The 23,337-nt window shown below is 43.6% G+C and overlaps 1 protein-coding gene across 4 annotated transcripts in view; it reads right to left on the bottom strand.

The window, feature by feature from the left end:
* Nucleotides 1-23,337, bottom strand: part of LOC121283291 (elastin-like) — a 315,972-nt gene that overhangs the window by 258,265 nt on the left and 34,370 nt on the right. For all 4 annotated transcript variants that reach the window (XM_041197705.1, XM_041197707.1, XM_041197704.1 and 1 more), the window contains exon 2: nt 17,995-18,069. In XM_041197705.1, coding sequence (XP_041053639.1) covers nt 17,995-18,069 — 75 coding nt within the window. The remainder of the gene's footprint in view (nt 1-17,994; nt 18,070-23,337) is intronic.

Below are 23,337 nucleotides of genomic sequence, written 5' to 3'. Positions count from 1 at the left end.
GCTTGTGCTCCAGCACCAAAGTGGCAACTGGATATTGGCCGGGTGGCGGGTGGCAAATGGCCGGCTCACGGGTGGCAGTTGGTGAGTGGCCAGCTCGCGGGTGGTAGTTGGTGAGTAGCCAGCTCGTGGGTGGCAAGTGGACGGCTCGTAATTGATGTCTGAGTTACAAGGCGACGATCAGCCACTGATGAATTCGCCTACCTGGGATAACTGGGAAGTCTCCGGCTTCTAAATGTTTTGTTTCTGTCCGTACTCCAAGATTACTGAAGGGTTAACAGATTATTTCCTGCTTCCCAGATCTTACTGCATTGGAAGCGGGCGAATGAGAGGTGCCCGCCATGGAAACGGTGTGTTTCGTGGGAGTGAACATATAATGAGGCGGGCTCAGGAAGATACGGCATGAAAACCCACCATTTTCATCGGTGGGTAGGGCTCCATTTTACCTGCCCACTATCACACTTAGTGCAATTCTTACAACCTTCCCTTTTTATGAGAAAATGTTTTCAGTTTTGATGAATAATCCCACGGTGAGTGACAGAAGACTTGGCAAAGTGAAGATATCATTTGAGCCCATATTGAGGATTTTAATAGAAATCTTGCAAGGTAACAGTTCTGCCACATGTGGTTCTAGCCCAGTAAAAGCAAGCCATCTATTTTCAATTAACCTGTTTCTTTGCTTGCCCTGGCTTAGTTTCAGTTATAATGGCCAATGAAAATATTCTAAAACAAATCTTCCAGTTTTTAATATCAGTTGACAAACGATTGATATACAGTTGTAATACTAAGAAGTTAAATTTTGACACCAGTGCAAGCTTCAATATCTTATTGCAAAATGCAAGCAAGCTGCCTCATGTGAGAACAGCGTTTGCACTTTTATAACCAAATAAAACTTGTGACATAGTGAAACAGGAGGATTGGTGAGGAGGACAGAAAAATAGGGTTTTCTTTCTTCCTATTATCAATGCAGTTAGAACCATAGAATCCTAGAATGATACAACCGAGACCCATTGTGCCTGTGTTGACTCTTTGATACAGCTGTCCAATTAATCCCATTTCTTTGCTCTTTCCCATAACTCTAAAATTTTTCCCCCTTCAGGTATGCATCCATTCTCTTTTGAATGCTCCTATTGAATCTGCTTCCACCAGACTTTCCAGCAGTGCATTTCAGATCACAACAGAAATGTATCCTTGTGCCACTTCTGGTTCTTTTGCCAGCTACCATAAATTTGTATCCTTGGTTACCAGCACTGGAAACAGTTTCTCCTTGTTTACTGAATCAAAACTGTTCATGATTTTGGACATCACTATCAAATATTTTCTGCTGTAAAGAGAATAGCCCCCAACATCTCCAATCTACACACAGCTGAAATCCTTCATCCCTGATACCATTCTATTAAATCTCTTTTCATCCTCTCCAAGGCCTTGACATCCTTTCTAAAGTGCGGTGCCCAGAATTAAATACAATATTCTACCTGAGGTTTTACAAAGGTTTAGAATAACTTTATTGCTTTGGTACTCTATTCCTTTATTGATGAAGCCAAAGATCACATACACCACAACAGCTTCCTCAACTTTTCATGCCACCATTATGAAAATGTGCTATGTAGAATAGTAATTTCTAATGTCATCTACTGGATGCAACTCTTCGAAAAGAACATTTTGTGCTAAACAAAGAACACTGATCTACAACAGCTACTAAGTTGCATTTATGAAGGCCGCAAGCCACATTATGAAGACATTGAGCTGGATTTTTTTACTTGCCCCCGCTGGGTGTGTTTTCGGTGGGGGGCATGTAAATAAGGTGAGTGCCAACCCCACCAACTTCCCACCCACCCCTGAGTTCACCCCCATAATATTGGGGGTGGGTGGGCACCAAAATTGGCAGCCTGCCTGCCATATTTAAATAAATAATCAAGGGTCAATTGAGCTTGTTAGTTAACAAGGCAATTGACCCTGATCATACCTTATCCATGCCACAAAACGGTTGGCGTGAGCCATCAGGCGGGAGTGGGCAGGCCTTTTTTTAATTCATTCATCAGATCGCCCACATGGCAAGATGGAAGGGGGTACAGTCTTCGGGAGGAGGGGCTCTTTGTGCATTGGGAGTGGCAGCCCTCCTAAGATAGTACCCCCCCCTTTCTTCCTGCTCACCTGCTTTATAAAACACACCACCTCCCTAAACTGCCCCAGCCCTCCTGCCCAAGACCCCAGATTTACCTGGCTCTGGGATCCATGGGCCGGCCTTCTTCTTGAGCCTGCTTGCAGTCCCAGAAACATCCATTAATGCGCTTTTGGTGCTGCTGGAGCTGTCAGCCAGTCTGATTGGCTGGCAGCTCCCGATGGTGGGACTTCCTCCACAATGAGGGGCAGATGTCCCACTGGCAGCCCATTTAGTATGCCCGCAGCGTGTTTTGGCTGTGGGGCGGGCTGGCGTCCAGCGAGTTGGCTCCACACTGACTTTGCTTCTGAGGGGGTTGGGTTTGTGGAGGGGAGGATGGCGAGCCAACCGCCTCCACTCCCCCTGCCGCTGTAAAATCTAGCCCATTGAGTCTGCGGGGTTCTCGGAGACAATGGCTAAGACAAGCCCCACATTTAAACCAAAGAGAAATCACATGACCTAACTCTTGGGTGTAAAATATATTGGATTTGAACTAACAGGTAGAGACTTCCACATGGACAGTAGGGGCAATAGCCTTACCCCCTCTCTCCCTGAAACCTCTCTCAACCAAGCTGATACCCTTTTGTGATTTGAAAACTGGCCAGAAGACCTCACTGCTGCAAACTATGAGTTCTTAACGGAGCATCACTGTCTTCAAGGGAAAAGGAAATCAACCACCCATGACTGCAAAGCGTATGCTTCAGTACGAAACCAATGTACCAGCAGCCAGCATGGAAAGTTGCTCTCCAGCTGTGAACAAGCATTTGGGCAATCCATGAATAATTTTTCTGACTTGACCTATTTTTACTTGGCCAATTCTTAACATCTGATACTGTATAAAATTTTATTTCTTTTGTGCATGGCTGGGGAAGTTGTGTGTGTTTTTTTTTTGCATTAGTGAGAAGCTGGACATGGTACATGTGAAACCTTTTTGCTAATTTCTGTATCTTTTACCTGGACAAGTAATAAAACATAATTGTTTACTTGTTACCTCAAGGAATCTGACTGCCTTAATTCTTACACCAAGCTGTGCATAGTTATGTACTTATTCAATTGGCAATATTACATTTTTTAAGAAAATCAAACTCTTAATAACCAGCCTAGGAGTGGGACAAAGAGAGGAGTCAGCTCACCCCTCCTAACCTGGCCGTAACAGTGGTTTGGGCGCTTACGTCCAGCATTGAACCCACAGACGATTGAATGTAATTGGAAGTGGGAACCGAATTAATCCCTAGATGTAATTTAAATGGCACTACAGTTCGCTTGTTCCCATACTAACCAAAATGTCCACTTTAGAGGCGATTGTGTTTCTAAAGCAGAGCGAAACAACTTGGAATATTTAAATGCATTGTCTATTGACAAAATGAAAAATGTAGCTAGGCAGCTGGAGATAGCTTCTGGTCAAAATTCTAGGAAACAAGAAATTCAAAAGCTAGTGGCCAGAAATCTTGAAATCAAGTTGGGGGAGCCAGAGGTAAGTGTAGAACCGGAAACAAATAAAATAGCTTTAGCAAAATTACTGTTGGCACAGAAGAGGTTGGAGTATAAGGGTCTGGGACATATAGAATTAATATGGGACTGAGTACAATATTGCCCACACAGTGATATAAAAGAACACATGACCTGCACCTAGGGGTCAGTCTAGTGTTGGACAGAGCTGTGTGCACAAGCAAGCATAGAAACAGTTCCTACCTTGAGCCTTTTACTGTAGATATGCACATGGTTCTTGAAGTTAATAAATGCATACAGTTAACCTACATAAGACTGCAAAGACTTCATTAAGACTCACCGAACAGTATCCAATATCCTACAACATGGTGCCAGCAAATGGAAAAACTCAAAACCTCACAAAAAGTGCACAGAAAGAATAAAATGTTGCAAGACTAAGGAAAAATTTGGAGAAGCGTTCTGACCATTCTGAAAAGCTCGGGAAGCAGATGCGCAGAGGCAAATTGCCAGAGAAAAGCTCCAAAGAAAGTCATGGAAGCTGAAGGCACAAATTTAGAATTCCTCATTGCAGCAGAAGACTTGGAAGCCCAGCTTCAATTCCCAGAGTGCAGAGTCAGCAGAGCTAAAATTAAAAATTCCAGGATACAGAAGGTTCTGAGAAACATTTAAATAGTTCAGTGGTCAGAAATTGTCATTTAAAAACTCCATTGGAGAAAACAGATTTCCCAGTTGGCGCATGAACACATGGCATCCAAGCTCACTCCTAAAAAGGAAAAATGAATCAATGAATTTGGAAGAATCGTGATTAAAGAATCAGCGTTAAAGACCAGCAAAGGCCAGGATTCAATGCTATTGCGACCCAAATGCATAGTAGCACTGAAAGGGAGAACTCTGCAGCAAGTCGATCCAAGCAGGCATTGTTTAAATTTTTTTCAAGGTTAGCGTGAGTGTCATTGCAATGGACCCTGCCAAAACTGGCAAGCGCAGGTAAACCTTGTTTAAATGAATGGCGGCACCATCTTGAATTTCAGCAATTTCTTAAAGCTGAGCTTAAACTTTAATATTTTTTTAACCACGAATCAGAAATCCACTCTTCCAGATCAATTTGGATTGTCAAAGGCCCAGAACAATCAAATGAGAATGCTGGAGAAAATGATTCCTTATTTACATGATTGCTTCTGGTCTGAATACAAACTCAGAAGCTGAACAAGTTAACACACTGCTTTACCTGGTAAGCCTGATAGCGGATGACATTATTGCTAGACGAGGAATCAATGAATTATCTGGTAACTTTGAAGAAGTATGAAAATCATTCAATGTTTATTTTAACCTAAGAAGTAACAAAATTCTTGAAAGAGCTAAATTTAATAAGCGTGTCCAGCCGCTAGGAAAACCTGTAGACTCATTAATTAATGGCCTGTACAAGATGACTGAAGGCAGCGAATGCAGAGATCTAAAATCTGAACTTATCAGAGATAGAATAGTTGTTGGAGTAGCAGACGACACACTCTCGGCATGCTGCAAGCGGAGGAAGATCTAACCCTTCAGAAAGCTATCCAGTCTTTTAGGCATGAACTCCATGTGTAGCAAAGATACATTTTAAGAGGAGAAAGTAAACCACAGTACAAAGGAGACCCCACAGTACAGTTAGTTAAACAACAAAGAAACAGGGACCCCAGGCCAAGGGAAGCAATGCCCTAACCAACCAATAGAGTGACCATGTCAGTGCTGTGGAGCAAATCGTCCCTATAGACAAGATCAATGTCCTGTGATTTCTGCCCAATGCTTTTAATGTAACAGGATTAGACACTTCCACAAACTGTGCAAGACCAAAACATCTAAACGCACAGAAGACCCAAAGATGATTCATGAGGTTGAGACTGCGCATAAAGACGACACACCACCATGCTTCTTGGGTGAGCTCAAAGATACAGGATTTTCATTTTGGAAATCAGGAATTTCAGTTAACAGCCATCTAACAAACTTTAAATTAGACACGTGAGCCAGTGTTATGGCCCTATTGGACAAAGAATTGTGGCTGAGACACCTTGGCTTCGAACAACAGACACACCATGTACGGGCCCGGAAGAATCTGACTCCTGGTCATAGGCTTGATTCTGGAGCCAGTAAGGTATGCTGGGAAAGAAATCTTTGAACTGATGTATGTCATCTGTAACTAATCTTTCTCTTTCTGGACCAGAGATCCTGGTGAAGCCCTGAATCTCCTCAAAATAACTGAAGATGTCAACCACTGTTGTAAATTATATATAACTGCAAGTTCCTAAGAGCTCAACAAGAAAGAATATCCTGACTGGGACTTCAGCTCTTTCCTCTTTGCAGAGTAGGTTTGTCGATGTTTGCTACAGGTCCCTGAAAGCCCCCATTGGTCAGAACAGCCAACTACTCAGATGGTTACCACGCACCTCCAGTGAGTAACCAACAGTCAGAAGAACCTCAACTTCAGGCTCTGATGATTGTTGATGAGGTTCAACACTGTGACCACGGAGCAAATCCTGTAACTGCCGGCCAGCATAATAGTGCTGCAGATGATGCTGGAAACAAGTTGTAGCCATCCATGGTCGACAACACACCAGAGCCAAACACAAAGGTGAACTTACAAAAAAACCACATTCTCATAACAGGAAAGGCATCTTCTAACACAAAGGACATCACAATGACTCACACGACAAAGGAAGAGGAGGAAAAGATAACATGGAACAAGCACAATGTTCGTCCACCCTGCAAGAAATGGGATGGAACAGTTACCACCTATCACCACAGCTGCGGAATCAACAAAGAATGGAAAAAGAGGATAAAAAGATATCCAGATGCCAGAATAACCTCTAAATCAACAGTGTTTACCTGCAATGACAGAGCCTACCACTTCTCCAACAGGAGCGCGAATGAGATATGGAAGGATTAAGGCCTCCAGGCCGCCTGTACTTATAAACTCCCTCATGAAGAGAGAGTGAGGCCATCATCACAATATAAATACATGGAGAAAACTAGAATAAGTTTAAATACATTGGGTAAAGACCTGGGGGAAGTGTGGTATAAGTGTCAGGCATATATAGGGTTAACATGGGACTGAATACAGTGCCGCCCAAACAGTGATGTAAGAGAACACAAGACCCACACCGAAGCATCAGTCTGGTGTTGGACAGAGCTATGTGCACAAGCAAGCATGGAGGCAGCTCCTAGCTTGAACCCTTGACTGTGTATATATATATATATATATATATATATATATATATATGTGTGTACATAGCTCTTGCAGTTCATAAATACATACTGTTACTATACTTAAGACTGCAAAGACTTCATTAAGACCTACCGAACGGTATCCAGCACCCTGCAATAGATGCTGGAGCTAGAATTCCAAAGATAAAAAAGGGAGAGGCAGGAGAGAAAAGACAAAAGAGAAAGGGCATTTCAAACAGAAAAAGGAGAGGAAAAGGGAAAAGAGGGCAAAAATAAAGGGAAGAAAGAGAATTTCAATTAAAACAGCTTGAACTAATAGAGGACACTCTCCCTGGACCCAGGGAAGGTACCAATAGGGAAAGACCTGCCCGAACTTAGGGCCAATTGTGGAACTGTTTAAATTTGCGCAAGCAATCCCAAACCTTGAGGGATGTAGAGACATTTTTCATTTCATGTGAGAAAATTGCAAGGCAAATGAAAGGGCCTGCAGAAAGCTAGATGCTGCTAATGCAAAGCAGATTAACAGGCAAAGCCCATGAGTTTTATGCTGTGTTTTCTGAGGAGACTTCTGTAGATTATGAGATGGCCAAAAAGGCCATCCTTGGTGCATATGAGTTAGTGCCTGATGGTTATAGATAGATACTGCTACGAATCAGCGAAGTTCCTCCTATTGAGGTAATTGGACAAGGTGATATATTGTGGAGCCTTGATGAACAGAGTGTCAGTGGCCTGCTTTATGCAACTGTGTCCTGCAGACTTGGAGATGTCCCTGTAGTGGACTGAAAGGAGGTAGTGAAAAAGAAGTTTAGAGCTGTGGTAATTTTGACTGCCATTGACAATGCACATTTCCCCGCTCCAGGAGGCAGTGGGTTCTTTTACAGGAGGTTGCAGAGATCTGAAACAGCCTGCCTAGAAACACATAGGCCAGCATCTTCAGGTTGGCGAGCAGGGGTGGGGCCCACCCGTGGGGCCCACCCACCGACATGTAAAATGACGCGGGGTGATGTTGGTCGTGCGTCCCGACGTCACCCCATGTCATTTAGATTGTCAGTTCAGTGGGCACGCATCCAAGTCGGAACTGTCAACGGCCTATTTAGGCCATTCAAAAAACATTTAAGCTCATTAGTGGACCTGCCCGTCCAACCTTAAGGTTGGCAGGCAGATTGGGAGCGCTGGTGGCCACCTGAAAAAGCACGAAACCTCATCCACGGGCAGGATGAGGTTTCATTGCCGAATCAAAAAATTAAGAGACACTTTTTAATTAATGTTATGTCCATGTACCAAGTCGTGACATTGTCACATGAGGGGACATGGATGATGGATGAAATTTTCACTGCAGTAACTTTTTTACTTTGGGAACCGATTTCCCTGAGGCAGCACTTAGTCTCAGGGAGATCAGAGCGCTCTAAGAGCACACTTCTGATTTTAGGAATCCCCCCACCTGCACAGAAAACGCATAGGGCTTCCCTGCGGATGTCACGGTAGGAGGGCCTTAATTGGCCCGCTCAATAAAAATGGCGGCATTGGAGGGCCGTCCGCCCCCATACTTCCCCTTTGGGGGGAAAATTTTGCCCATAGTTTCCTGAGGCACTGCTTATCAGATAGGTCCAAAAATGACCAGTTGGCCTGTGCACTCTGTATGCAGGATGTAGACTCCTATGAGTAGTCCCCACTCCTCTGTTGCCTTCTGATTAGGGCAGCTCATCTCCGGATAAAAGAAACTGGACATAATTGCACAAGCACACAAAGTTTATTGAGGTTGAAAAGGTGATAGAAGTGGGAAATAGGTAATCTGAAAGCTGGAACCTCCTGGCAAACCATTGTATGGTAGATTGAACTGTAGCTGAGCATCTCAGGATGGTGCCTGGCCTGGAAGGGAACTTGCAGATGGTGGTGTTTACATGCGTCTGCTGCCCTTGACCTTCTTGACGGTAGAGGTCGCAGATTTGGGAGGTGTTGTCAAAGGAGCCTTGTGAGTTTCTGCACTGCACCTTGAATACAGTACACGCTGCTGCCACTGTGCTTCAGTAGTAGAGGGAGTGAATGTTTAAGGTGGTGGATGGGATACCGATCAAGTGGGCTGCTTTATCCTAGATTGTGTCGAGCTTCCTAAGTGTTATTGAAGCTACATTCACCAGGGCAAGTGGAGAGTATTCCATCACACTCCTGACTTGTGAATTATAGATGGCAGACAGACTGGGGAGTCAGGAGGTGAGTTACTTGCTGCAGAATTCCCAGCCTTTGACCTGCTCTTGTAGCCTCAGTATTTATGTGGCTCGTCCAATTAAGTTTCTGGTCAATGGAAATCCCGAGGGTGTTGATGATGAGGGTTTCAGTGATGGTAATGCCATTAAATGTCAAAGAGGGGTGGTTATTTTCTTTCTTGTTGGAGATGGTCATTGCCTGGAACTTGTGTGGGGTGTATGTTACTTGTCACTTATCAGCCCAAGCCTACAAATGTTATCCAGGTCTTGCTGCAATTGGACTACAAAGGGAAAGTCTCAGCGTGGAAATAAAGTTGACTGAATTAAAGGAAACAGATTCTGTTGGTGAATGCTTGTTTTTTGGTCTGGAGGAAAGTATACAGTAGGATTCCCCAGGGTTGGTACTAGGACCATTGTTTTTTGATATTTATAGACTTGGATCAAAAGGGCATAATGTCAAAATTTGCAGATGACACGAAATTTGCAAGTATAGTGAACTGTGAGGAGGTTAGTGATAGACTTCAAGAGGACTCAGGCTGGTGGAATGAGTGGACATGTGACAGATGAAATTTAATCCAGTGAGGTATAAAGTGATGCATTTTTATAGAAGAATGAAGAGGGGTAATATAAAATGAAGGTTACAGTTCTAAAGGGGCTACAGGACAGAGAGACCTGGGCATATCTGTGCACAAATTATTGAGTGGCAAGGCAGGATGAGAAAGTGGTTACAAAGGCATATGGGATTCTGGGCTTTAAATACCAGTGCAAAAGCAAGGAAGTTATGATGAACCTTTATAAAACACTGATTTGACCTCAACTGGAATATTGTGTTCAACTCCAGGCACCACACTGAAGAAACAATGTGAAGACTTTAGTGTGGGTGCAGAAAAGATTTATAAGAACAGTTTCAAGGATGAGGCACTTCAGTTACATAGATAAATTTAAAAATCTGGGGTTTTTCTAAGAGAAGATTGAGAGCAGATTTGATGGAGGCACTCAAAAGCATGAGGGGTCTAGTCAGAGTAAAGATGGAGAAATTATTCCCATTGGCAGAAAAATCAAGAACCAGAGGACATGGAGTTAAGGTGATTGGCAAAACTTAAGGTGACATGAGGGAAAACTTTTTAATGCACTGAATGGTTAGGATCCAGAATACACTGCCTGAGAGGGTGTTGGAAGTAGGTTCATTTGTGGCTTTGAAAAGTGAATTGGATGAGCACCTGAAAAGAGACAATCTGCAGGGCTAAAGGGAAAGGACAAGGGAGTGGGACTATCTAAGTTGCTCTTGCAAAGATCCAGTATGGATTTAACAGGCTGAATGGCCTCTTTCTGAGCTATATCCATGTTATGATTCTATAACCTCTCAGATCACCTGCATCTGATGAATCTATTCAAAGCACTAAGCACAGCTCCACGAAACAGAATTACAGTAACCCATTTTTTCTTAAATTCATTCATGGGATGTGGGTGTCACTGGCGAGGCCAGCATTTACTGCCCTTCTCTAATTGCCTTTTTAGAAGAAGGTGGTGAGCTGCCTTCTTAAATCACTGCAGTCCATGTGGTGTAGGTACACCCACTGTGTTGTTAGGGAGGGGGTTCCAGGATTTTGACCCAGTGACAGTGAAGGAACAGCGATATATTTCCAAGTCAGGATGGTGAGTGGCTTGGAGTGGAACTACCAGGTGGTGGTATTCCCATGAGTCTGCTGCTCTTGTCCTTCTAGATGGTAGCAGTCGTGGATTAGGAAGGTGATGTCTAAGGAGCCTTGGCAAGTTCCTGCAGTACATCTTGTAGATGGTATTCTCTAATGCCACTGTGCGTCGGTGGTGGAGGGGGTGAATGTTTGTGGATGGCGTCAAGTTTCTTGAGTGTTGTTGGAGCTGCACTCCCATCACATTCCTGACTTGTGCCTTTTAGATGTTGGACAGGCTTTGGGGAGTCAGGTGGTGAGTTACTTGCCTCAGAATTCCTTGCCTCTGATCTGCTCTTGTAGCCACAGTATTTATATGGCTAGTCCATTTCTTTTTTGGTCAATGGTAACCCCGAGGATGTTGATAGTAAGGGACTCAACAGTGGTAATACTATTGATTGTCAGGGAGCAATGGTTAGATTCCCTCTTGTTGGAGATGATCATTGCCTGGCACTTGTATAGCACTGACGTTACTTGCCACTTGTCAACCCAAGTCTCGGTATTGTCCAAGTCTTGGGATTTGGACATGGGTTGTGCCAATGTCTGAGGAGTCACGGGTGGTGCTGAACATTGTGCAATCATCACCAAGCATCCCCACTTCTGATCTTATGATGGAAGGACGCTTATTGATGAAGCAGCTGAAGATGGTTGGGCCTAGGACACTACCCTGAGGAACTCCTATTGTGATGTCCTGGAATTGAGATGATTGACCTTCAACAACCACAACCATCTTCCTTTGTCTAGGTATGACTCCAACCAATGGAGAGTTTTCCCTCGATTCCCATTGACGACAGTTTTGCTTGGGCTCCTTGATGCCACAGTTGGTCAAATGTTGCCTTGATGTCTAAGGCAGTCAGTCTCACCTCACCCCTGGAGTTCAGCTCTTTTGTCCATCTTTGAAGCAAGGCTGTAATGAAGTCAGGAGCTGAACACTGAGTGTTGGTGAACAGGTTATTGCTAAGCAAGTGCCGCTTGATAGCACTTCACTTGATCGAGAGTAGATTAATGGGACGATAATTGGCTGGGTTGGATTTGTCCTGCTTTGTGTACAGGACATAACTGGGCAATTTTCCACGTAACAGGGTAGATGCCAGTGTTGTAGCTGTACTGAAACAGCTTGGCTAGGGGTGCCACAAGCTCTGGAGCACAAGTCTTCAGTACTGTTGCCAGAATATTGTCAGGGCCCACAGCCTTTGCAGTATCCAGTGCCTTCAGCCATTTCTTGATATCACATGTTGAATTGGCTGAGGACTGGCATCTGAGGTTCTGTGGACCTCCAGAGGAGGCCAAGATGGATCATCCACTTGGCACTTCTGGTTGAAGATTGTTGCAAATGCTTCAGCCTTATCTTTTGCACTAATGTACTGGGCTCCTCCATCATTGAGGATGGGGATATTTGAGGAGCCTCCTCCTCCAGTGTGTTGTTTAATTATCCATCACCATTCATGACTGGATGTGGCAGGACAGCTTTGATCTGATCCATTGGTTGTAGAATCTGTCTATCGCTTGCTGCTTATGCTGTTTGGCATGCAAGTAGTCCTGTGTTGTAGTTTATCAGGTTGACACCTCATTTTTAGGTATGCCTGCTGCTGCTCCTGGCATGCTTTTTAGCATTCTTCATTAAACCAGGGCTGATCTCCTGGCTTGGTGGTAATGGTGGATTGGGGGATATGTCAGGCCATGAGATTACAGATTGTGGCTGAGTACAATTCTGCTGCTGATAACCCATGTTCCCTCTTGGCTGCATAGTCTTGAGTTGCTGGATCTGTTTCAAATCAATCCCATTTACCACTATGGTAGTGCCACACAAAATGATGAAGGGTACCCTCAGTGTGAAGATGGGGCTTCATCACGCTTACTGATACTATCATTGACAGATGCATCTGCGACAGGCAGGTTGGTGAGGATGAAGTCAAGCATGTTTTTCCCTCTTCTTGGTTCCCTCACTGGCTGCTGTAGACCCAGTCGAGCAACTATGTCCTTTAGGACTCTGCCACCTTGGTCTGTACTAGTGCTACTGAGCCTCTCTTGGTGATGGACATTGAAATCCCCCACCCAGAGTACTTTCTGCACCCTTGCTACCCTCAGTGCTTCCTTCAAGTGGTGTTCAACATGGAGGAGCACTAATTCATCAGCTGAGTGTGGAGGTGGGTGGAGTTGGTGGTACCTAATAATTAGCAGGAGGTTTCCTTGCCCATGTTTGACCTGATGCCAAGAGATTTCATGAGGTCCGGAGTCAATGTTGAGGACTCCCAGGGCAACTCCCTCCCAATTGTATGCCACTGTGCCGCCACCTCTGCTGGATCTATCCTGATGGTGGTACAGGACGTATCCAGGGATGGTGATGGCTGGGACATTATCTGTAAGGTATGATTCCGTGAGTATGACTATGTCAGGCTGTGTTTGACTAGTCTGTGGAACAGCTCTCCAAATTTTGGCACAAGCCCCCAGATGTTAGTAAGGGGGACTTTGCAGGGTCGACAGGGTCATATTTGCCATTGTTGTTTCCGGTGCCGAGGTGGATGTCGGGTTGTCAGTCTGGTTTCATTCCTTATTCACTTTGTAGTGGTGTGATACAACTGAGTGGCTTGCTAGGCCATTTCAGAGGGCATTTAAGAATCAACCACGTTGCTGTGGCTCTGGAGTCACATGTAGGCCAGACTAGGTAAGGACAGCAGATTTCCTTCACTAAAGGACATTAGCGAACCAGATTTGTTTTTTTAACAATCGACAATGGTTTTACGGTCATCATTAAACTTTTAATTCCATATTTTTATTGAGTGAATTCAAATTCCACCAGCTCCCCAGAGTGTTATCCTGGGTCTCTGGATTACTAGTTACTTTACTGGATGACGAACCACTAGGCCACAGATCATGTCTGTACCAGACTCTCACTTAACAAAACATGCAACTCTGACTGCTTAACCAAACTCAGATTGAGAATAGATTGACAATGGCTGAGAGAAAAGTAATTGTTATCTGTGGTGTAAACTATTTTGTGCAGAGGGACATCATTTTATTCAGTATGGGTGGACAGTGACAGCAACAGAACTTCAATGCTCTGAATCAGAAAATAAAACAAGTGGGAAAGATATTTCTGTTAGGTAGCGCTGTAGGCCGATAAGATGACTTACTACTCCCTTGCCTTACAGGCTCTGAAAATCCTTAACAACAGTTCTTCAATTCTTAACCTTTTTCTTGTCTGCAATATTGTGTATCAATTCTGCTCAATGTGTTCTTCTTCATGTTGCTAATTTTGGTTAGTCGCTTTCAATGGGGTTTCTACTCATGACTTCCCACCTCCAAACACATCACTCTTTACTTTGACCATTGGATGCCCGAAAGATACATTCTCACAGCACACCACCTTCCCACACCAGATTTGATGATTATTCTTGATATCCACCCTCCACCACCGCCTCCACCCCCTCCCACATACCCCACCCACACAAGTATTTTTCCAAGGTAAAAAAATATCCTAAGTATCTAAAGGAAATGAAAAACAGAATTTTTTCCGGATTTTTCAGGCTTTTCCACTTGATTGCTTGCATTAATGTTCAGGAGTTTAATCCTCAATTTTTGAGATCAGGACTTTGAAACAGGAGTGGCCATTTAGCCATTTACCCTAAGGGTTCTTAATATCTTGGAAACTGCAATCAAATCACCCCTTAATCTTCTAAATACCAGTGAGTACAGCCTTACTTTATTTAATCTCTCCTTGTAATTTAACCTTGGAGTCTAGGGGGAGAATTTTCCCATCAGCGTGTGGAGGCAGGTCTCGCACGCCGATGCATAAAATGACATGTGGTGGTGTCGGGCGTGTGTCTCAACGTCATCGTGGATCATTCAGATCTTCTGCTCGGCGGGCGCGCCCGGTGAACTGTCAAAGGTCTGTTAAGGCCATTAATAAACCAATTAAACTAATTCTCAACGCTGCCCATCCAACCTTAAGGTTGGCGGGCAGGCAGAGAGCCCAAGTGGCCTTCGCGTTTTTCATGGAACCTCATCCACGGGCGGGAGGAGGTTTCTTGAAGGTTTTATTAAATTAATGAATTTTACTCATTTCATAAACATGTCCCAGCTCATTTGACACTGTCACATGAGGGGACACGTGTAATTGATTTTTAACTTTCTTTATTAAAATTTCTCAATATGAACTTAATCTCCCTGAGGCAGCTCCGACTCTCAGGAGCACACCTGCTTTTTTCTTCTTCTTCAATAAAGAAATATGATCAGATTCTTCAGGCATGACCTATTTCAAATCCATGCTTGCGCCCTCTGATCAGATAAAAATTTTCAAGTGTTCAGTCACTCTATACTTAGCCTAATGTCTATTTTCTGGAAATTACTGGAGTTAACTGTCTACAATTTCCTGGTTTCCCGCCCTAGATAGGTAGATAGATAGGCATCCTGCAGATAATGTACTGAGCCTGGGGTGTTTGTCACTTCTAGATTGAACATTGTCTACTTGACTGTAGAGGCTGACTAGTGAGTGGCAATCTCTTCCACGGCTGGCCCAGAGGATTGGATTGGTCCAAAGTCGACTAATATTATTTCCTTCTGCCGGGCTCTCTTTTATGCCATCTGGTTGCTTCTTTTGTCCTCTGCTTTTTCCATGCCTGATTCTGACTGCTTATCTCCAAGTATTCCAGTCGGTGGGCAAGGACTTCCCATGCATCAAACCCAATCCCAATTAACTTGAGGTCTTGATTGCAGACGTCCTTGTGGCGCAGATGTGGGCCACCTGTTGGTCTTTTGAAGATAGCAAGCTTGCCATAGAGCATGTCTTTGGGAGTTTGGCTGTTATCCATTTAGCACACTTAACCATGTATCTCTGGTTAATATAATGCGTCAAGTGTGTTAGCATAGTGGGTGTTGTGTACTGGTTAGTCTGCTTGTCACCTCTCGCTCTGAGTTCTCACTGCTGGCTAGCAGTACTATTATTGCGTAAAAGTGGGCCTAGTGCTTAAGCCTCATTTTGCCTGTACATAGTCACTATATCTGCAAGCCCTATGTAGTGCCTCTCTGCAGTGGTGACATATGTGAACTGGATACCTCGCAGTCCCAGACTAAATGACAGAGGCCTCAGAGAAAGCCTGGCTCCCAGATGTGTGGTTCCCTACCTTACCTAATGTCATGCTCACTAGAGGCATGAAGATATGACAAATTTTAAAGCTATATTTTTTTAAAATAGACACAACAGTTTTTAGGGTGGTTGACAACACACCTGGTGACCTCGGTAATGTCAGACCCAGACAAGATCTGAAATTGAAGCAAATACCTTATTAAAATATAAACAATCCTAGCAATTTGTGAAATTCAGAAGTACTTTTGTTAAGAATGAACTCTATGATATCACCCGATTCGTCTTCCTGCCTCACCATGGAGAATAGAGACATTGAAACTCAATGAGTGTATGATGAATATGAAATAAGTCTTGTCAACTGTTCATTGTGATGATCCCTCATTGCAAAATACTCAAAGTGTGAAAGGCCACAGCACAGGATGTGAATTGGCCCAATGCACTACCTTATTTGGGAAAGGTCTTTGGGCTAGAAAAGGTCAAGTGGTTAAGGCTGCCATGTTTGTAACTGCTTTTAACAAGTTACAGCAGAAGCTGTCCAGGTTCAGAGAAACACCATGAGAGATACCAACTGAAAAGCCATCGAACCAGTGGCAAGACAATGCAGCCAAGGTGAAACGGCTGAACCTTGAAAGAGGAAAAGGAATCTCTCCACTACCCTGTTATACCTACAAGTTTGCCTGAGAACTGACCACCTGGCAATTCAACTACAAGAAACCTCGCAGCTTACTGACAATCTTCTGCTTTTACCCAACCTCCAAATCCAATTTGGTTAATACTGCCTTAGTTTACATTCAATCATCAGCAAAGTTATGGAAGTTGTTGCCAACAGTGCTATCAAGCAGCACTTACACACCTATAACCTGCTCAGCTTGGTTTCTACCAGGACCACACAGCCTGAGAGCTCATTACAGCTTTGGTCCAAAAATGGATAAAAGAGCTAAATTGTAGAAGTGAAGTGATCATAACTGCCCCTGACATCAAGACAGCAATTGATCAACTCTTACATCAAGGAGCCCTAGTAAAACTGAAGTCAGTGGTAATCATGAGGGAAACTGTCCACTGTCTGGAGTCATACCTAGCACAAAAGGAAGATGACTACATTGTTGAAAGTCAGTCATCACAACACCAGAACATTGCCTCATGAGTTCTTCAGGGTGGTGTCCCAGACCAAACCATCTGCAGCTATTTTATCAATGACCTTCCCTTCCCTCCATTATTACTTCAAAAGTGGAAATGTTTGTCAATGATTTCATAGTGCACATTCTCATTCGTGACTCCTCAGAAAATTAAATTGTTCCTACCTGCATTCAACAAGGCCTGGACAACATTCAGGCTTGGGCTGCAGTTCACTCAAGTGCTAGGCAATGACCACCTCCAATAAGAAAGAATCTAAACATCTCCCCTTGACATTAATGGAATCACTGAATCCCACAGCAACAACATTCTGGGACTTACCATTGACCAGAAACTTAACTTGGACACCCACATAAATTAAGAGCAGCTCAGAGGCTAGAAATTCTGTGGCAAGTAATTCACCTCCTGGCTTCCCCAATGCCTGTTCACCATCCACAAGGGCACAGTCAGGAATGTGATGTAATACTCTCCACTTGCCTGGATGAATGCAGCTCCAACAACACTCAAGAAACTAGACGCAATCCAGGGCAAAGCCACCTGCTTGATTGGCACCCCATCCACCACCTTAATCATTCACTGCCTCCACCACAGGCCTAAAGTGGCAGCAGTGTATACCATCTGCAAGATGCACTGCAGTCACTGATCCTTGCAGACACCTTCCAAACTTGCAACCTCTGCCGCATAGAAGTACAAGGCCAATGGGTACATGGGAACACTACAACCTAACTTCGAAACATATTGCTGTTCCATCATTGTTGCTGGGTCAAAATCCTGGAACTCCCATCTGACACTGTGGATGCATCTACATCACATGGACTGCAGCTGTTCAAGAAGGCTCATCACCTTCTCAAGAGCAATTAGGGATGGACAATAAATGCCAACCTTGCCAATGATGCCACCTCTCATGAGCTAATAAAAAACCCTTCATTCTCAAAATTTGCCTTGTGTTTGACAGCTTTATTTCAACAATTACAGCTGAAAATTTCTCAGCCACTTTGAAAAGCACAAAAAATCACCACTCCTAAATTAACATTTACAATTTATATATGCCATTCTGAAAGCACCACTTACCAGCACTGCGAAAGTACGAACTTGGAAGAAAGAGGCGTCCTAGTGTTCCTTGAACTCCTGCTGCTCCAGGAACTCCTATCAAACCAAAAGAGAATTAATTGTAAATAGTTCTCAATTCTTCAAATATAGTTCATTTTCAAATTCGTGGACCACTTTTTGTCCAGTGCTGTTTCAAAAAAAATCCTCATGCTTCATTCCAATCGGTATGAATTTTGTGAATAATTTAGTCCAATGTTTCTTTGACCTAATGTGTGCTTAAATGTTTAATAGTTAATTAGTAAGTACAAAAACGGCAGTTAGTTTGATGCTCTCAGTATTGTTCACCCATTTAGACAGGCTTCAAAAGCTACATAATGGCCTGAAATGACCTTGAACCATGTGGCAAAACAACAGTACAATGCTGATTTTCAGCACAAATATTGTGGAAATTTGCTTGCAAATAACTTCAGCAGGTTTTAAAGTGACACCATAGTTTCCCCGGTGTTTTGTGACAATTTGGTTATACCTCTGCTGAAATTGTGTGCTTTTCATTACTTGAACAGCGACATCTCATGCAGAAGACCTAAGATTGTGAGTTCCCTGCATTTATGCCAGTTCTGAATAAGAAAAGCTTTCAAGATTGCAATTTTTAAAAATGGCTTGGATCTTCCAAGCAGCTGCAATGATGGTCAGATTGCGGCTTCACTCATAAATGCCCCTGCCTCAATGTTGCTGCATATGACCCCGTCTTTCAGGGTCTTCTGAGCCTGACATCCATGGAAATGCGCAGCATCTACCCCTCGGGGATCTCTGCTGGAGTACAGTAGGGTTGGCGGAAGACAGGACATGCTCCCTTTTTACGACATGAGCTGCCATTTGGTGAGTTTAAAGATCCAGTTTGAATGTGAGCGACTGGATGAGTGAATGGGTGAGTGGATGAATGGGTGAGTAAATGGGTAGGCTGTATACATGGGTGAGGTGGGTAGGTGGATGAAATGGGTGAGTGGGTAGTTGCAAGGTGAGTAAATACACAGAATTATAAAGCCCCAGTACTCCACAGACCATTAATTTAAATCTTTAATTTTCTCACCAAAATGGCCAATCCTGTACCTGTACCACCAGTACCCAGAAGAAAAGAAACTCTGATCAGGTTTCTTTCAAAAACTCAGAATGATTAATTTATTTTAAAACAAAATGACTTTTAACAAGTTGCAAGTACTGGTTAATACACAATTGTAATCAGGAGGTGTAACTATGGAGAACACCTTCCCCCCCATCGAAGGGCAAGTGCAGGAGCGGGCGCCAGTGGCAGGCCTTCCGATCGGCACCCCGGTCAAGGGCGGGGGTGCCGCCATTTTACATGGGTGGGCCAATTAAGGCCCACCCAGCATGACATCCATCAGGAAGCGCTATGCATGTGAAAGAGCGCAGAGATCTCCCTGAGGCAAAGTGCTGCAGACAAAAAGTTGACAAAGGTAATAAAAAAATTTCCCTGACATGTTTCCTCATGTGACATGGTCACATGAGTTGGGACATGTCCTTAACTTTTATTTAAACATTTAAAAGTCCTCATGAAACCTCATGCCGCCCGTGGATGAGGTTTGATGCTTTTTCCGAGGCCCACCTCGGCTTCCGGCCTGCCTGCCAACCTTAAGGCTGGACGGGCATGTCCATCAATCAAGTTAATTAGTTTTTTAATGGCCTTAATAGGCCATTGACAGCTTGGCGGGTGCATAGTGATTCGGCTGCACGCCAGCAGAACTGAAAATCTAAATGATGTGGGGTGGCATCGGGATGCACGCCCAACGTATCTCCGCATCATTTGATGCATCGGCGAGTGGACCCTGCCCCCGCTCGCCGACCGGAAAAACCTGCCCTATCTATCTCTCCCTAATGAATTTTCCCAGCATGCAGACAGACAAACAAAGGACAAACAGGTAGAGTCTCTCTGCAGATTTGGAGGATGGGCATTATAAAATAAAGGATAAAGTCTGGAGGGTCTCGACGCTGTCAACCTGGAGTTCACTTGTGTGAAGATGGGCCACTGGTCCTGCTGGAAGCCTGGAACTTCTCACTAATTTTCAGCTTTGCAGGTCCGAATGTAGACCAATTACACTCAGATGAGGATTCTCTGGCTACAGGTTAATAGCCACACACAATTTTAGGCAGGGTAGAGAGGCAGGGAGCCAGTCAATGCAGCCTTCTTTCCTCAGCTTGTTCTTAACTTAAGTTAAGCTTCACAATTTAAGTTTTTTCCCTCTCTCCCATGTGACTGCCTTTGTTTCTCCCAGCTTTTCATTAAGTGCTTTGCAGTTAAACAAACAAACAACTGCTTCTACAGTACCATATTGGTCAGGTGATTTCTTGGAAGTTGCCTGCTTGTTTACAATTCCAAGATTAACTTATGACTTTCCTTAAAAAAAAATCCTAGGTTAGCATCCACATGTCCAGATCCTGCCAAATCCTTCCACTTTGTAAAGGAAAACTTCAGTCTTGGGAGGTATGATTCCAAACTTAGGTAAGTACCACGCAACTGTCCGAAGTCTCTGACTCTAGCTCAGATTCAGAGACATTTTTGAAGGGTCCCGGGGAGCAGGGGAATTGCCCATCAGAAGTTGAAATTTTTTAGGCAATTGCTAAATGGGTCAGCATGTCAGGACTTCCACAGGGTCCCGATGTGCAGCTTCGGTCATATGTCCGGAATCCAACAATCTGGAGACTGGAAGATTTGGCCTTGAAGTTAGAAGGTTGAGGGGGTGATCTATACATTTGGGTGCAGTTGGTATTCCGGGTGCAAAGTGTGTTCAGAATTATGTTAGTTTTCCAACGTTCTAGACTCCGCATAAACTCAATTGCATATTAACAGATTTAAATCCTTCCATGAACAGGTATGATTGGGCAGTGTTTTAGAATGTTTTTTTTCTTTTTGCATTGTTGCTTTTAAGAATGGTAAGGTACTTTTATTAATACAGCTGAAGATGAGTTTATCACATAAATACTTATTAATATGAGTGTCTCACCACTTGTGACTAACCCCATTTTAAAAACTGAAAATAAGTTTAAAAAGCTATACAGAATCCTTTACTAGTTTCATAGACAGTAGTCAGTTTCTTAGAAAATTAAATATTTTTTAGATATTTAAAAAGTTTTTCTAAAATGTCTTTCATACCCTTGCACCTATAAAACTCAGTTGAACTTTAAGAGCTTCCTTAAAGGGCTGCAAAAGGACAGATCATTGATTAATCAGAGGTCATCTTATTTGCTCAGGGTCTGCTTCCAGTGTGAATATTTTTTAAACCTGCACAAAAGATTGTGAAAACTTGATTTGCGATGGATATTAGTTTACATGTGAAATTCTGCAACTTTTTGCATTGGTTTGGGCTATTTCTGGCAAATTGTGCAAGTTAGCAGAAACTCTTTCTTGTGTGTCCAATATGCTTATTGATGGGTTGATGGATACTTATGTGGCAATCTCTCATTGATCCTGCAGCTGTTTCAAATTGAGGGCCACTGGAATCAATCTTTAATGAAAGAAACATCCTCAGTTTTCAACATGCCCATGGAATGAATGAAAGAGCAACTACCATTGCTGATCCAGCGAGAAGCAAAGATATTTTAGTTAAAACTTGTTTTTATGTTGCAGCCTCAGTTTTGGGAGAGGAAGCTTACTATATCATTCAGCCAAATTTAATTTTCTAACTGTGCAGTATTTTAACCAGTGCTCATAGCCATGTCATTACAGGAGAGTTGAAGCAAATGCATATATATCATTAATAGCAGTATCATTCACATATAATTCCCCAGTTTATTCTGATGCAATTCTAAATTCAGCCTGGCACTCTTTCCCTCTCCCACATCTTGTTTTATGCTTCCACCTTTATTGCTTCCCCTCACACCAAAGCAGACCATCTGAAAAGAGTACGTAAAGCATATAGCACTTTCCATATGTTACAGTCTGCTGATTTGCAGGGCTAGTTACATTAACAAGCTCATATTCTCAAAAGTCAACAGTGAATAGGCAGAGTATGCTAATTCAACTTCTGCTCTTTGGTTGAGGGAACTAGAACAATATAGTCACATCCAAAACTACAATTAAAGCAGTACCAACCCACAATTTAGTGTCCTGAGATTCACAGATGTCAAGTGACAGGGGAAGTACCAGATACTCTTTAGGATAGTGATGGAGAAGGACTCAAAGAGATGGGGACCTATCAGAAAAGTTTGGCAGAATTTTACAGGTGATGGGCTTTTCAGCCCTGCAGCAATTTGGAGGTGGGACTTCCGCTCCTCAATCAAGAGGAATTTCTGCCTCAAAGTTACTGGCCGTTCTGATTGGCCGGTACTCTGTGGTCCCACCAGTCTGAGTGCCAGAACCCACAAGTCCATGTAGGCGTGGGATCTTGTGGCGGGACTGAAGGGGAGGCCCAGGAGGTCCTGATAGCAAGGCCAGGTAGTGAATGAGTACTGGGGTCAATCTGGAAAGGGGTCCTGTGATAGAAACAGCCCCCCCACCTCCCTCTCCTGCCCGAGGCCTGAGCAGAGTGACCTGCTGGGCTTCCCTCCCTTCCCTGAGCTCCCCACACCAGCCTCAAAATTGTAGCTGGGTGGGAAGCTGTCTTCAAAGGCCTCAGTTAAGGCAGGTGGGCGGGCGGGATGCCCTAGGCCTTGCCCTGCCCTGTAAATTATGGATTGGACAGGGAAGGGCATGTAGGTGGCAGGAAGGTCGCCAGGGGAATTTCATGCCCCCTTCCCCAACCCCACTGCAAACTTACCAGCAGGGGACTGTAAAATCCTGCCTGTTGCCTTTCTGGCAGCCACTGCTTAGGTTCCTGAAGTAAAAGAATCTATTGAGCACCACAACCATGTAGGAGACCCTTAAGTTCTTAGTGAATAGGTAGAGAGGACATATAGGTAGTTATTTGGTTTAGAGACTGCTATTAGTTAGGAAGGTAAAAACTGGCTTTAATCATGACTCCAGTCACCACAGAATAGATCATAACATGGGCCTCGAAATTCCTGGAAACACAATGCAGTGGTATAAGTATGGAATGCCAGGACCTAGCCTGTTGAAATGTGAGCTGGCTGTTTCAACTGTAAAATCACTGGCACAGTTAATTTCAAGAATGTTGGCAGGACAATACACAAACATTACTCTTTGCAGTATTGTGTAGCTTCAGGTATCTTACAAGAAATAAAATCATTTGGCACCAGTTGTAATAAATATGTCACATATTTGACATCCACTAGCTGCCTTGTGCTCTGTGCCTTGTGTGTCAATTTCTTATTTATACCACTTGTACCTACTTGAGTGGGTAGCTCTAGGCTGCTGAGTGCAAGGAAAAGTTGAACGATGCGGTGGGTGAA

This window comes from Carcharodon carcharias, chromosome 10, assembly GCF_017639515.1.
Source record: "Carcharodon carcharias isolate sCarCar2 chromosome 10, sCarCar2.pri, whole genome shotgun sequence".
NCBI lineage: Eukaryota > Metazoa > Chordata > Chondrichthyes > Lamniformes > Lamnidae > Carcharodon > Carcharodon carcharias.
This window is presented reverse-complemented; position numbering and strand designations above follow the sequence as displayed.